Source organism: Ctenopharyngodon idella, chromosome 7, assembly GCF_019924925.1.
Source record: "Ctenopharyngodon idella isolate HZGC_01 chromosome 7, HZGC01, whole genome shotgun sequence".
Lineage (NCBI taxonomy): Eukaryota > Metazoa > Chordata > Actinopteri > Cypriniformes > Xenocyprididae > Ctenopharyngodon > Ctenopharyngodon idella.
This window is the reverse complement of record NC_067226.1, coordinates 29784888-29801309: the sequence shown is the minus strand read 5'-3', so window position 1 is coordinate 29801309 and position 16422 is coordinate 29784888. Positions and strand designations below refer to the sequence as shown.

The 16422-nt window shown below is 38.7% G+C and overlaps 1 protein-coding gene across 1 annotated transcript; it reads left to right on the top strand.

The window, feature by feature from the left end:
• Positions 1-10253: 10253 nt before the first annotated feature.
• cxcl19 (chemokine (C-X-C motif) ligand 19) lies at positions 10254-12020 on the top strand. The gene is made up of 3 exons (XM_051901535.1): positions 10254-10521; positions 10912-11047; positions 11544-12020. The coding sequence occupies exons 1-3, from the start codon at positions 10467-10469 to the stop codon at positions 11650-11652; spliced, it is 300 nt and encodes a 99-aa protein (XP_051757495.1). The 5' UTR covers positions 10254-10466; the 3' UTR covers positions 11653-12020.
• The last annotated feature ends 4402 nt before the right edge of the window (positions 12021-16422 follow it).

Here is a 16422-nt window from a genome sequence, read left to right as displayed (position 1 = left end):
AGACCTAAAAAATGGCTGTCCACCAACGTTTACCATCCAACCTGACAGAACTGGAGAGGATCTGCAAGGAGGAATGGCAGAGGATCCCCAAATCCAGGTGTGAAAAACTTGTTGCATCTTTCCCAAAAAGACTCATGGCTGTATTAGATCAAAAGGGTGCTTCTACTAAATACTGAGCAAAGGGTCTGAATACTTAGGACCATGTGATATTTAAGTTTTTCTTTTTTAATAAATCTGCAAAAATGTCAACAATTCTGTGTTTTTCTGTCAATATGGGGTGCTGTGTGTACATTAATGAGGAAAAAAAATGAACTTAAATGATTTTAGCAAATGGCTGCAATATAACAAAGAGTGAAAAATTTAAGGGGGTCTGAATACTTTCCGTACCCACTGTACATTATATATATATATATATATATATATATATATATATGTGTGTGTGTGTGTGTGTGTGTGTATATACATATATATATACATACATACACACACACACACACACACATACATACATACATACATATATATATATATATATATATATATATATATACTGTATATACACACCGATCAGGCATAACATTATGACCACTGACAGGTGAAGTGAATAACACTTATTATCTCTTCATCACGGCACCTGTTAGTGGGTGGGATATATTAGGCAGCAAGTGGACATTTTGTCCTCAAAGTTGATGTGTTAGAAGCATGTTGTATCAGTTTAGGGCACTGATTTGTAATATTTTCTTGCAGCAAGTATTAAATAAATCTAAAAACAAATTACTTTTATGAAATTAATAAATTCCACAGAAACAAATAACATTTATAAAATTAATAAATTCCAAAGAAAGTCAAAGTGGCTTTGAAACCACATGAGTAAATGATTACAATGTTTATTTTGTGGTAAACTATTGCTTAAACATATTTTGAGTGCTGATTATTAATTTTGTCTGGGAAAATGATGATTTAATATACAGGTGCTGGTCATATAATTAGAATATCATCAAAAAGTTGATTTATTTCACTAATTCCATTCAAAAAGTGAAACTTGTATATTATATTCATTAATTACACACAGACTAATATATTTCAAATGTTTATTTCTTTTAATTTTGATGATTATAACTGACAACTAAAGAAAATCCCAAATTCAGTATCTCAGAAAATTAGAATATTACTTAAGACCAATACAAAGAAAGGATTTTTAGAAATCTTGGCCAACTGAAAAGTATGAACATGAAAAGTATGAGCATGTACAGCACTCAATACTTAGTTGGGGCTCCTTTTGCCTGAATTACTGCAGCAATGCGGCATGGCATGGAGTCGATCAGTCTGTGGCACTGCTCAGGTGTTATAAGAGCCCAGGTTGCTCTGATAGTGGCCTTCAGCTCTTCTGCATTGTTGGGTCTGGCATATCGCATCTTCCTCTTCACAATACCCCATAGATTTTCTATGGGGTTAAGGTCAGGCGAGTTTGCTGGCCAATTAAGAACAGGGATACCATGGTCCTTAAACCAGGTACTGGTAGCTTTGGCACTGTGTGCAGGTGCCAAGTCCTGTTGGAAAATGAAATCTGCATCTCCATAAAGTTGGTCAGCAGCAGGAAGCATGAAGTGCTCTAAAACTTCCTGGTATACGGCTGTGTTGACCTTGGACCTCAGAAAACACAGTGGACCAACACCAGCAGATGACATGGCACCCCAAACCATCACTGACTGTGGAAACTTTACACTGGACCTCAAGCAACGTGGATTGTGTGCCTCTCCTCTCTTCCTCCAGACTCTAGGACCCTGATTTCCAAAGGAAATGCAAAATTTACTTTCATCAGAGAACATAACTTTGGACCACTCAGCAGCAGTCCAGTCCTTTTTGTCTTTAGCCCAGGCGAGACGCTTCTGACGCTGTCTGTTGTTCAAGAGTGGCTTGACACAAGGAATGCGACAGCTGAAACCCATGTCTTGCATACGTCTGTGCGTAGTGGTTCTTGAAGCACTGACTCCAGCTGCAGTCCACTCTTTGTGAATCTCCCCCACATTTTTGAATGGGTTTTGTTTCACAATCCTCTCCAGGGTGCGGTTATCCCTATTGCTTGTACAATTTTTTCTACCACATCTTTTCCTTCCCTTCGCCTCTCTATTAATGTGCTTGGACACAGAGCTCTGTGAACAGCCAGCCTCTTTTGCAATGACCTTTTGTGTCTTGCCCTCCTTGTGCAAGGTGTCAATGGTCGTGTTTTGGACAACTGTCAAGTCAGCAGTCTTCCCCATGATTGTGTAGCCTACAGAACTAGACTGAGAGACCATTTAAAGGCCTTTGCAGGTGTTTTGAGTTAACTAGCTGATTAGAGTGTGGCACCAGGTGTCTTCAATATTGAACCTTTTCACAATATTCTAATTTTCTGAGATACTGAATTTGGGATTTTCCTTAGTTGTCAGTTATAATCATCAAAATTAAAAGAAATAAACATTTGAAATATATCAGTCTGTGTGTAATGAATGAATATAATATACAAGTTTCACTTTTTGAATGGAATTAGTGAAATCAATCAACTTTTTGATGATATTCTAATTATATGACCAGCACCTGTACATAAACGATGCAAGAATCATTCATTTTTACTTGCATACCTTTCACTGATTGCATAATGGCACACAAATGATTAATGTACTACACCAGAAGATTTCACTGACTGATATCAAATCACTTTCCTCCTGCATGGAAGTCATGGCTTACTGTAAACGCACGTGCTGTAACTTGTCTTGAATTTTTATTTATCGACTCGTATTTCTTCATGTGCTGTGCCCTTAGACTAATGCTGACATCTTTCTTTGTATACTTTTTTGTTTTGGCGGATTTATCCTTCCAGATAAAACAATTTACTTGCCACATGAACTTCTCTCATGCCCTCTATAAGACACCTGCTCTGTTCAGTCTAACAACATAAGCAGAAAGAAGGATTAGACCATTTTTTTGGTAAGGATTTTTCCACAGATAGAAAACTTAACACTATTTGCATCACATAGAGCATGATAGATGGACAGACATACAGACATACATAGATAGATAGATAGATAGATAGATAGATATTTGCACCACTATTTACGACACTAATAATTCTTAATTTCTAATAGGAATGCAAAATCATGCAAAATCAATCAGTAGTTAGTTATTGATTTTTCTGAATAGAATAACGAGACATAAACCTCCACATTCAGTTGCGTTTGCTCCTATTTATTTTTGATCACAGTGCATACACAAACGTTTAGTCCCAAAGTGCGCACATTTGGAGAAATACAAGTTTACCTCATATTTCGTTAGATAAAATAGAAACAGGGGCGTACACAGGGTTTCATAATTACCAAGGTCACAAAATACAGGTGCTGGTCATATAATTAGAATATCATCAAAAAGTTAATTTTTTTATTATAAATTATTTTTAAAAATGAAACTTTCATATATTCTAGATTCCCTACATGTAAAGTAAAACATTTCAAAAGTTTTTTTTTAAATTTTGATGATTAGAGCGTACAGCTCATGAAAGTCCAAAATCCAGTATTTCAAAATATTAGAATATTTCCTAAGATCAATCAAAAAATGGATTTGCAAAACAGAAAAGTTAAAGTTCTTTAAAGTATGTTCTTTTGTGCACTCAATACTTGATCGGCAGGACATATTACAGCAAATGACTTGCTCCTAGCACAAATTACTGCATCAGTGAAGTGTGGAATGGAAGTGATCAGCCTGTGGCACTGCTGAGGCACTATTGAGCCTTCAGATCATCTGTATATTGTTGGATCGACTGTTTCTCATCTTTCTCTTGAAAATATCCCATAGATTCAGGTCAGGCATATTGGCTGGCCAATAAAGCACAGTAATATCATGGTCAGCAAACCACTTGGAAGTGGTTTTTGCACTGTGGGCAGGTGCTAAAGTCCTGCTGGAAAAGGAAATCAGCATCTCCATAAAGCTTGTCAGCAGATAGAAGCATAAAGTGCTCCAAAATCTCCTGGAAGATGGCTGCATTGACTTTGCACTTGATAAAACACAATGGACCAACACCAGCAGACGTCACGCCCCCCCCAAATCATTATTGACTTCAGAAACTTCACACTAGACTTCAAGCAGCTTGGATTCTGTGCCTCTCCAGTCTTCCTTCAGACTCTGGGACCATGATTTCAACATGAAATGCAAAATTTACTTTTATCTGAAAAGAGGACTTTCGACCACTGTTCACTGTCCAGTTCTTTTTCTCCTTAGCCCAGGTAAGATGCTTCTGACGTTGTCTCTGGTTCAGAAGTGGCTTGGTAGTCCTTTTCCTGAAGATGTCTGAGTGTGGTGACTCTTGATGTGCTGACTCCGGCTTCATTCTACTCAATGTGAAGCTCTCCCAAGTGTTTGAATCGGCTTTACTTGACAGTATTCTCAAGCTTGCGGTCATCCCTGTTGCTTGTGCACCTTTGCCTACCCAATTTCTTCCTTCCAGTCAACTTTGCATTTAATATGCTTTGATACATCACTCTGTAAACAGCCACCCCATTCAGTAATGACCTTCTGTGACTTACTCTCTTTGTGGAGGGTGTCAATGATTGTCTCCTGGACCATTGCCAAGTCAGCAGTCTTCCCCATTAGTGTGGGTTCAAAGAACAAAAGATACCCGGAATTTATACTGTAGGGATTGTCATTTAATGAAACTCAAATGTAAATATTCTAATATTTTGAGATACTGGATTTTGGACTTTCATTAGCTGTACGCTCTAATCAACAAATTAAAAAAAAAAAACTTTTGAAATGTTTTACTTTACATGTAGGGAATCTAGAATATATGAAAGTTTCATTTTTTTAAATAATTTACAATAAAAAAAATGAACTTTTTCACGATATTCTAATTATATGACCAGCACCTGTATAGTTTATTAGTCTAGGGGGGTACAGGGGCATGCTCCCCCGAAAAAAATTGATTTCCTTGGTGTAGACATGCGCATTTTAAGACGTTTTAAGGCCAACAAATTGGATAACAATTGCTTTGAAACAGTGTCAACAAATAGCCTATGCATGCACAGTTTTTGAGGCAGCTTTAATCGCATGTTTGATAATTTCATGACTTAATTTACAACAGAAGAACGACGGTGCATGCTCGTAGTTTCATTTACGCTTTATTTAAGCTACAATAAAGTAACGTGCAGCAGGCGCCGCCGCATTTGCGCGTGCAATTCTTGAGTGCGCGCCATGAGCACAGTATAACGGCTGATTGGACAGTCATATTCATTTTTATGAGTTTTCCCGACATAGCCTGACAATATCTCGTCTGACCGCAGTTCACTGTTGTTCAAGTAAAGCTCCCTCACCCTCACCTATCTTTTCCGTGCTCGTTTGACTTGTGCCTGGCGCTGAGGCGAAGTTGGAATGCGCGTCTGAAAAGTGTCCCGTTTGTTGTGGTCGCAAAGAGTTCTATATAAACGCAGCGTTTTACTTGCTGATGTTTTAAAAAATATTTTTATTTTTGGTATTTTATATGCTCTGTTGGGGATAAAAATAATTCAGCAGAGGCAGGGATACATAGACCAGAAGGGGGGGATATCCCCCCGATCCCCCCTACAAATCACACCCTAGATAGATAGATAGATAGATAGATTTAGACAGTTTTAAAAATGTTATTATTATATGTATGTATGTATTTATGTATGTACTCCGGCGCCGTCACACCAGGGACCTTGGGTTCTTCAGCAGCGGAAGACACGAGCCAGGCCTCGGACCAGGACCTCTCCCCCTCCGCCGCCCCTAGTCTTCGACATCTCGACGACGAACCGCTTCTCCCCTCTTCGCGAGCCGGAACGCGACGCCGTGGTCATCGGAGACTCTATCGTCCGTCACGTCCACGCTACCGCAGCCAAAGGTAAGGTGTGCAGTCAGTTTTCCTGGTGCTCGTGTTCTCGATGTCGCTGCACAGGTTCCCGCGATCCTGAATGGTGACTAGAGCATCAGAGCTGTTGTTCTGCACGCGGGGGTGAACGACACCAGGCTGCGGCAGACGGAGGTGCTGAAGCAGGACTTCAGGAGCCTGATCGAGACGGTACGAGCCACATCACCCGGCCGCGACGAGGATCATCGTGTCCGGACCGCTTCCGACGTACCGACGTGGACATGAAAGGTTCAGTAGATTATTTGCTTTAAATGGATGGTTAATGTCTTGGTGTAATGAACAGAAGCTGCTCTTTATAAATAATTGGAATCTTTTCTGGGAGCGACCTAGGCTCTTCCGTGCTGATGGCCTGCACCCCAGCAGAATCGGAGCTGATCTTCTGTCGGAGAACATATCCAAGACGCTTCGCACCGTATGGCTAGTAAGTCAAACCTCAAATAACAGTCTGTGTTCTGCCCACTTAATTGATAGAAATGTGAGTGTAGTACAGTCTATAGAAACTGTGTCTATGTTATTACAGGCGGTTATTATAAATGAAATGATCACAGATAATAGTCTTGATTTTACTGAAACATGGCTTAAACCAAATGATTATTTCGGTCTTAATGAGTCTAGTCCACCTGGCTACAGTTTTAAAAACAAATGCCATCTGATTGGCCGTGGCGGTGGTGTTGCAACAATCTATAGAGATATTCTAAACGTTATTCAGAAAACAAACTACAGGTTTAATTCATTTGAAGTTCTTGTGCTAAATGTTACACTCTCAGATACAAGCAAAAAGTCGCTAATATCTCTAGCTTTGGCTACCGTTTATAGACCAGAACCCTATGTTGATTTCCTAAAAGAGTTTGCAGACTTTCTCTCAGACCTATTGGTCAACGTTGATAAAGCGCTGATTGCTGGGGATTTTAACATTCATGTAGACAATACAAAGTTAGGGGCTGCGTTTACAGATTTACTAAACTCCTTTGGGGTCAAAAAAAAACGTCACTGGACCCACTCACCAGTCTTAATCATACACTAGATTTAATTATATCATATGGAAGCAATCCTACCGATATAGAAAGTGATGATGTCACTGATCAGTACCTTGTAACATGCGTACTGCATACTGATGATATTTGTCAAATTGCGCCACGATATCGACTAGGTAGAACAATTCTCCCGACAACTACAGATAAATTCACAAATAACCTGCCTGAATCTGTCTCAGCTGCTCATGGTACCTAAACACACAAATGAACTTGAGGTTATGACTAGCAGTATGGGCACCATTTTCTCTAGTACATTAGATACTCTTGCACCCATGAGATTAAAAAATGTTAGAGAGAAAAATATTGCACCATGGTACAACAGTATTACTTATGCTATCAAGAGAGAAACTCGTAATCTAGAACGCAAATGGAGACAAACTCGCTTAGAGGTCTTTAGAATCGCGTGGAAAGACAGCTCGTCCCATTATAGAAAGACTCTAAAAGCAGCCAGGGACGAGCAAACCCACCAGATGGATTCTATCAAATATCAACAAATGAAAATCAAAACCTGACCGCTTCTGCTAGAAATCCAATAATGGGCCGTGGTTGGATCTTTCATCAGGACAATGATCCAAAACAAACATCAAAACCAACACAAAAATGTGTCACTGAGCACAAAATGAAGCTTCTGCCATGGCCGTCCCAGTCCCCTTGACCTGAACCCTAAAGAAAATCAGTGGAGTGAACTGGAGCTGGAATCTGAAGGATCTGTAGAGATTCTGCATGAAGGAATGGTCTCTGATCTCTTGTCAGGTGTTCTCCAAACTCATCAGGCATTATAGGTGAACTACTATCTTGGCAAAAGGAGGTTGCAAAAAGTATTGAATAAAAGGGTGCCAATAGTTGTGGCCAATGTGTTTTGGAGAAAAACTTTTATTTCATAATGTGATTTTCCCCCCACTTTCAATTCTTTTCCTTCAACGAAAGGTTAGATTTTTGCTAATTTTATGAATTAAAGATCAAAAGGATAATAATGCAGATCTATTTTTACAGTCATCTTTGATCATATTTATCAAGGGTGGCAATAATTCAGACCACAACTGTAGATAGACAGACAGACATAGATAGACAGACAGACCGATAGATTTTACTAAAAAAAATAAAAGTCACACTATCAGCAGCAAAACAGGCTTGTGTACACACCCACACCCACACCAGAATTTACTGCTCTTTTATAGCTCAAGAGACTTAATGGACTTCAGTTCAGTTGTTCAACAAATTTAAAGCAGATGTTTTTTAAAATTCTGTAGAAGAAATAAAAACCAGTCACAAATGAGTCAATAGAGTCATCCAGTGAGTGTTTATAATACAGTGCCTTGCAAAAGTATTCATACCCACTGAACTTTTCCACATTTTGCCACGTTAAAACCACAAACAAAAATGTATTTATTGGGATTTTATGTAATAGACCAACACAAAGTGGCACATAATTGTGAAGTGGAAGGAAAATGATAAATTGTGTCCAGCATTTTTTTACAAAGAAATATCTGAAAAGTGCAATTACAGCTGCAAGTCGTTTGGGGTATGTCTCTACCAGCTTTGCACATCTAGAGAGTGAAATTTTTGCCCATTCTTCTTTGCAAAATAGCTCAAGCTCCGTCGGATTGGATGGAGAGCGTCTGTGAACAGCAATTTTCAAGTCTCGCCACAGATTCTCGATTGGATTTAGGTCTGGACTTTGACTGGGCCATTCCAATACATGAATATGCTTTGATCTAAACCATTCCATTGTAGCTCTGGCTGTATGCTTAGGGTCGTTGTCTTGCTGGAAGGTGAACCTCTGCCCCAGTCTCAAGTCTTTTGCAGACTCTAACAGGTTTTTATCTAAGATTGCCCTGTATTTGGCTCCATCCATCTTCCCATCAACTCTGACCAGCTTCCCTGCCCCTGCTGAAGAAAAGCATCACCACAACATGATGCTGCCACCACCATGTTTCACAGTGGGGATGGTGTGTTCAGGGTGATGTGCAGTTAGGTTTCCGCCACACATACTGTTTTGCATTTAGGCCAAAAAGTTCAATTTTGGTCTCATCTGACCAGAGCTCCTTCTTCCATATGCTTGCTGTGTCCCCCACTTGGCTTGTTGCAAACTGCAAACGGGACTTCTTATGGCTTTCTTTCAACAATGGCTTTCTGGAGTGCACAACTAATAGTTGTCCTGTGGACAGATTCTCCCACCTGAGCTGTGGATCTCTGCAGCTCCTCCAGAGTTACCATGGCTGGGCTGCTTCTCTGATTAATGCTCTCCTTGCACGGCCTGTCAGTTTAGGTGGATGGCCATGTCTTGGTAGGTCTGCAGTTGTGCCATACTCTTTCCATTTCCGGATGATGGATTGTACAGTCCTCCGTGAGATGTTCAAGGCTTGGGATATTAATTTATAACCTAACCCTGCTTTAAACTTCTCCACAACTTTATCCCTGACCTGTCTGGTGTGTTCTTTGATCTTCATGATGCTGTTTGTTCACTAATGTATTCTAACAAACTTCTGAGGGCTTCACAGAACAGCTGTATTTATCCTGAGATTAAATTACACACAGGTGGACTCTATTTACTAATTAGGTGACTTCTGAAGGCAATTGGTTCCACTGGATTTTAGTTGAGGGTATCAGAGTAAAGGGGGCTGAATACAAATGCACGCCACACTTTTCAGATATTTATTTGTAAAAAAATTTTACAAATAAATTCCACTTCACAATTATGTGCCACTTTGTGTTGGTCTATCTCATAAAATCCCAATAAAATACATTTTTGTTTGTGGTTGTAACATGAGAAAATGTGGAAAAGTTCAGTGGGTATTAATACTTTTGCAAGGCACTGTATATGATCTGGGAAGAATTTGATGAGAAATGTTTGAGTTCATATTGAGATCTCTGACATTTGATAGCAGACTTTGAGATCTTGACAAATCTGAGCACATTTGAGACATTGTTGAGATCTTTCCTGAAACTCACGTAAAATTACTTGGGTCTTTTGAAAAAGACTTAAACAAAAGTCAGACAGATAGACGAATGGATGGATGGACGGATGAATGGACAGACCGACTGATAGATAATAGATAGATAGATAGATAGATAGATAGATAGATAGATAGATAGAATATAATTATTTGATTAATATTTCATGTAATTTTTGGGCTATAAAAGAAACACTACATATGTGGTTAGCAGACCAATGTGAATCACACACTGGAAAGCACTTGACATATAATTTTTGGTAAAAACAGCTTGGGACTTTTGGTAACCTGGAGAACATGAGATGTGTCCAGATGACACACGGCTGATGAACATGTGAACAGATACAAACCACATATTTACACATGAGCCTTTGCACGCACATGAAGAGACACACAAAAACACACACACTCACAACAGTTAAAGGGGAAGTGGTAAAAAAAAATCACTATTTGTATCACGAGGCCTCTAAAAGCATAATATATAAGGCCGTACAGCAGTCCAAATAACGACATCTGATCTTGAGTGTTTCTACACAGAAATCGACAGCAGAAACTTCACCCATCATGAACGTCTTCCTGATGTTAACCGTTATTGGAGCCAGCATCGTTCTGTTCGGTGGTAAGCTTCATCATTTGTCTATTATATTTTGCTTCAATCACTAGAAATTAGCTGGTTTTTGCTGACATAAAATGGTCTACCATGTCAACATTTCTCCAGAAGGACAACAATTCAATATAATTATCTAAAAAAAAAAATACTCTCTTCTCTTTTCTTATTTCAATGAAGTATACCTATATTTAAATATGTGAACATAGTTTCATTTGAAATGTGGGCAGCATTTTCCTTGGAGCTATGATGAACTTGCTTCACATTTCCTCAAAGCACACACTACTTTTTTTTTTATAAATCCGTTTTTGCTCAAGACCATTAAATCACATGTGAGTTTACAGTTGCGTAATGGCTGTTGGACTCACTTCCATCCTTACTAACTGTTGTCTGTTTCCTCAGCTGTGCAGCCTCACAGCGCAGGTTACAACACCCGCTGCATGTGTCTGAAACTGGAGTCCAGGATCATCCCACCTGACAACCTGCGGCGGGTGGAGATCCTGCCTAGAGGCCCTCACTGCAAGACTACTGAGGTTATGTAAGTATTTCCTCAAAAAGTCATGCATCTTCCTGAAATATTTCAATTTAGTAATTCATTATGAGGCAGGATGTTGTAAATATTCAAGGGCTTTTGTCATAACTGTTATTAGTTGATCATTTATTTACATATATTTTCACATTAGGTTTGTATATGAAAACTCACCCTCAAATTCTAACCAGCATTTTTCAACAAAAAAAAAAACAAACTAATAAATACACTACCTTTGAATATTTTTAATGTTTTGAAAGAAGTCTATTTTACTCACCAAGGTCAACCATGATACATTTTTATAAGGATTTGTTAATAAATATAAAGTTCAAAAGAACAGCATTTATTTGAAATATAAAACTTTTGTGACATTATAAATGTCTTTATCGTCACTTTTGATTAATTTAATGTGTCCATGCTGAATAAAAATATTAATTTCTTTAAAAAACAATACTGACCCAAAATTTTGAACAGCACTCATACATCTTTTTTTCCCCCTTTTCAGTGCTGGTTTATCAAGTGGAGAAAGGATCTGTCTAAACCCCAGGACACCATGGGTTAAAAAACTCATTCTCTTTATTGAGAAAAAAGAGCGAGCAGCCAAGAAAGCCTAGAAAACATGGTGTGACTAATATTGCTTTCATTCTCACTACTCAAAAGACACCTTAGCTCACTACGTTTTAGAACAGAGCACCTAAATGCTAGTTTTTGCTTCTTGCAAAATAAGATTTTTGTATTGTATTCTGAGCCTCTCATTTTGATTGATATTTGTTTGTCCTGTCTAATGATTTCAAGACACCGTGAACCAAATGATGTGCTACACTACAGATATACGTCTGTTAAACCGATCGATTCATTGTTTTTATTGTATACTGATACAATCACAGTTTTCAGTGTTATTTGTTGTTGCCATTTTACTGAAGAAGAGTTGTGGAATAAATGGATGATGTTTTATAATAAATCTTTTCTTTTATAAAATCAATTCTGCTCACTTTCCTTGTACTTGTAAGGTCTGCAACTCCCCAGCTAGTCCTTTGCTATGTAATCTGTCCTCCTCCTAGCTGTCAGCCCCAATACACTTACACAAGTCATATCACTTATAAATTCCTCTAGCTGCTCTCTTGGCCTTTTTCCAACTAAATTTCTCAAAACACTTAAACTGCTTATACCAAAAATCCTGAACATCATTAATCAGTCCCTACACAAGGATTTTTTTCCACACGTTTAAAACTGCAATTGTTCTTCTGTCTCAGTAAATACAATCTCTCAGTTCCCATTTCTGGGTAAAGTAATTGAACGAATAGTATCCATACAGCTTAATAACTACAGTGCATCCGGAAAGTATTCACAGCGTTTCACTTTTTCCACATTTTGTTGTTACAGCCTTATTCCAAAAGGGATTAAATTCATTATTTTCCTCAAAATTCTACAAACAATAGCCTATAATGACAACATGAAATAGGTTTGTTTGAAATCTTTGCAAATTTATAAAAAAAAAAAAAAATGTACATAAGTTTAAAAAAAAAAAAAAAAAAAAAAAAGTATTCACAGCCTTTGCCATGATACACAAAATTGAGCTCAGGTGCATCTTGTTTCCACTGATCATTATTGAGATGTTTCTGCAACTTGCTTGGAGTCCACCTGTGGTAAATTCAGTTGATTGGACATGATTTGGAAAGGCACACACCTGTCTATATAAAGTCCCACAGTTAACACTGCATGTCAGAGCACAAACCAAGCCATGAAGTCCAAGGAATTGTCTGTAGACCTCCGAGACAGGATTGTATCAAGGCACAGATCTGGGGAAGAGTACAGAAAAATTTCTGCAGCACTGAAGGTCCCAATGAGCACAGTGCCCAGAATCATCCATAACTGGAAGAATTTTGGAACCACCAAGACTCTTCCTAGAGCGGGCCGCCTAGCCAAACTGATCGATCGGGGGAAAGGGCCTTAGTTAGGGAGGTGACCAAGAACCATATGGTCACTCTAACAGAGCTCCAGTGTTTCTCTGTGGAGAGAGAAGTACCTTCCAGAAGAACAACCATCTCTGCCAGATGGAAGCCACTCCTCAGTAAAAGGCTGTTATTCAGCGGAAGGAATCGAGGGAAAGATGAGGATCAAGGGAAAGATGAATGCAGCAATGTACAAAGACATCCTTGATGAAAACCTTCTCCAGAGCGCTCTGGACCTCAGACTGGGACAAAGGTTCATTTTCCAACAAGACAACGACCCTAAGAACACAGCCACACACCGTGTGGCTACAGGACAAATCTGTGAATGTCCTTGAGTGGCCATAGCCCAAAGATCTGAAAATGGCTGTGCACCAATGCTCCCCATCCTGCAAAGAAGAATGTGAGAAACTGCCAAAGAAATAGGTGTGCCAAGCTTGTAGCATCATAAGTGGTGCCAAAGGTGCTTCAACAAAGTATCGAGCAAAAGCTGTGAATATTTACGTACATGTGCTTTTTTTACTCTTTATTTTTTATAAATTTGCAAAGATTTTAAACAAACTTCTTTCATGTTGTCATTATGGGGTATTGTTTGTAGAATTCTGAGGAAAATATTGAATTTAATCCCTTTTAGAATAAGGCTGTAAAATAACAAAATGTAGAAAAAGTGAAGTACTTTCCAGATGAACTGTATCTCAACACCAATAAACTTTTATATTTTATATATAACTGCAAGTTATTCAGGACTCATTTAACTTGGCAATCCTTGTTCTTTTAGATCTGAGTGCGGCTTTTGATGAGATTGTACTCAACCGATTACACAACTGGGTTGGGTCAGGTCCTGTATAAAGGCAGGAACACACCAAGCCAACGATCGGCCATCGGGTAGTTTTTGTTCGTCTGCCGACTAAGTTTTCTCAGTGTGTACCGCACCTCTGGTAGCTTAAATCTAGACTAAAAATGCATCTCTAACCTGGCATACACAACACATTATCAATTTCTATTTTCATATCAGTTAAATGATTGTTAGGCTGCATAAACACCTGATGGAGTTTGGGTTCCTTGCCGCTGTCACCTCTGGCTTGCTTAGTTAGGGACACTTATATTCAACAATATTACTTGTCTGCCTGCATTGACACCATTGTATGAGAACTGAATGAGCTGGACGATGACATCACTATTTTCTCCAGAGCTGCTATATAGATAAATGAACTAAATTATTAACTAATGACTTTTACAACTGAAATGAATCAATACTGAACTTACTTAAGCTGGACAATGACACCATTTTCTTCTAGAGCTGCTGTACAGCCAAAACAAACTTTGTTACATTATTTTTCTGTTACCACTGTAAAGCTGCTATGAAACTATCTGTATTGTGAAAAGCGCTATAAATAAAGGTGACTTGACTTGCCCTATCTTTTACTTGCACCAGATGCCCACAATTCAGTTTCCACCCTGTTGGGCTGCACAGAGAGCATAAAATTGTGAATGTCACTTCCTACAGCTAAACAAAGATAAGACAGAGGTACTTCTTATCAGTAATGGTGCACAGAAAACATCTATTGCTTCATATCTTGCCTCTTTATCACTAAAAGCCAGATACCATATCAAGAACTTAAGAATCATGTTTGACTGGGATCTCAGTTTTAAAGGCACGATATGTAAAATTTTTGCAGTAAAATATCCAAAAACCACTAGGCCAGTGTTATTTTGTTCAGTTGAGTACTTGCAATATCCCAAATGTTTCCAATATTTGTAAATTGTGAGAAAATCGTGCTTTTAACCAAGGATACGGGACGTGTCCAGGAGTCGCCTGTCAATAGCGTCATATCCGCATTACCCTGGGCTTCCGGTTTTATGGAAACACCAAAGACGCTTTAATATATCACATGTTTTATTAGACAAGAGAACAACTGTTTGGTTACATTTATAGACAGAAAATGAATGATTGTTATATAGCTCAACACATTTAGTCTAGTTTTAAATCTAGTTTTCTGAGAGTACCATGCCTCAGAGAAAAACTATTTTGTCAAATGGCTAATACAGCATTTTCTCCATCATACAATACGTTTTAAAAGTAATTGCATGCCATTTATCAACACAAGCCACCCAGCATTTATTAATGGTATTCTCAAATTGATCTAGCTTGCAGTGTGCAACAAGTGTCAACAAGCAGCGGCCGATTGAACGCACAGAGTAACTTTATAACATAATTTTCAACACAGTCAAATGTATCTATAATGACAGACAGTGCTGTGTTACCTCACTTAGGAGTAGTGGTGTCCCATTCCCCTAAGAAATGGGACACCACTACTACACCATTACACACGTCATCATACCTAATTTCTTTTATTAGTGTCCTGTAACATTTAACCACTATGAACAGCAATGAAGTCCGCATATCAACAGAAATCAGGTGCGAGCACGTTTAACAGATTACTCACTCACAAAGTTGTTTTGCACTGTATTTTGGACTTCAGAAAACAGCACTCGGTTTCAGTTAGAAAACATATAAGCCTTCGAGTTTTCTCAAGACGATACAGAATGATACAGAATGTACAAGACTGGTGGAGACGCTTTTCCATCAGGCCAAGCTGTTTGTTTAACCGTTCCATTCCATGCCGAGCGGGCCAGTACGGATATGGTTTCATTTTCTACTGAGATGCTGCGATAACGGAGCTCTTTGCAATGTAATACAAACGAGTCAGTTGTTGCCTTGGTAACACGAGTTTACAGACGATACGAAATGTAAATAGCGACTGCATTATGAAGGATGACCAGATATTTCTTTTAACTGTATTATTCATTTGTGTTCACATCATTCATATAGCGCGCTTAGCAAGCTATGGAGAAACTGGCAGCCAGGTAACACACAAGATCCTGAGTGGAAATATCACTACCATGATGATCACGACACGCATTCTAGCAGCACGGTAGTCGGTGTATGCAGGGAAATTTCTCATACCCCTTCGTTCGAAGTGTGGTCCCGAAAAATCTTCGTTTGAAGGGCTATATGGCCCTTCCCCTTACCCCTACCACTCCAGCCCAAAGAGAATCGAGACACCCCTACCCCTTCACATGAACGCGCAAAACGAAGGAGTATGGGAAAGGGAAGGGGTAAGGGGTATAAATGGGATTGGGCCTTAATATTCAACAATATTACTTGTCTGCCTGCATTGACACCATTGTATGAGAACTGAATGAGCTGGACGATGACATCACTATTTTCTCCAGAGCTGCTATATAGATAAAAGAACTAAATTATTAACTAATGACTTTTACAACTGAAATGGATCAATACTGAACTTACTTAAGCTGGACAATGACACCATTTTCTTCTAGAGCTGCTGTACAGCCAAAACAAACTTTGTTACATTATTTTTCTGTTACCACTGTAAATCTGCTTTGAAACTATCTGTATTGTGAAAAGCG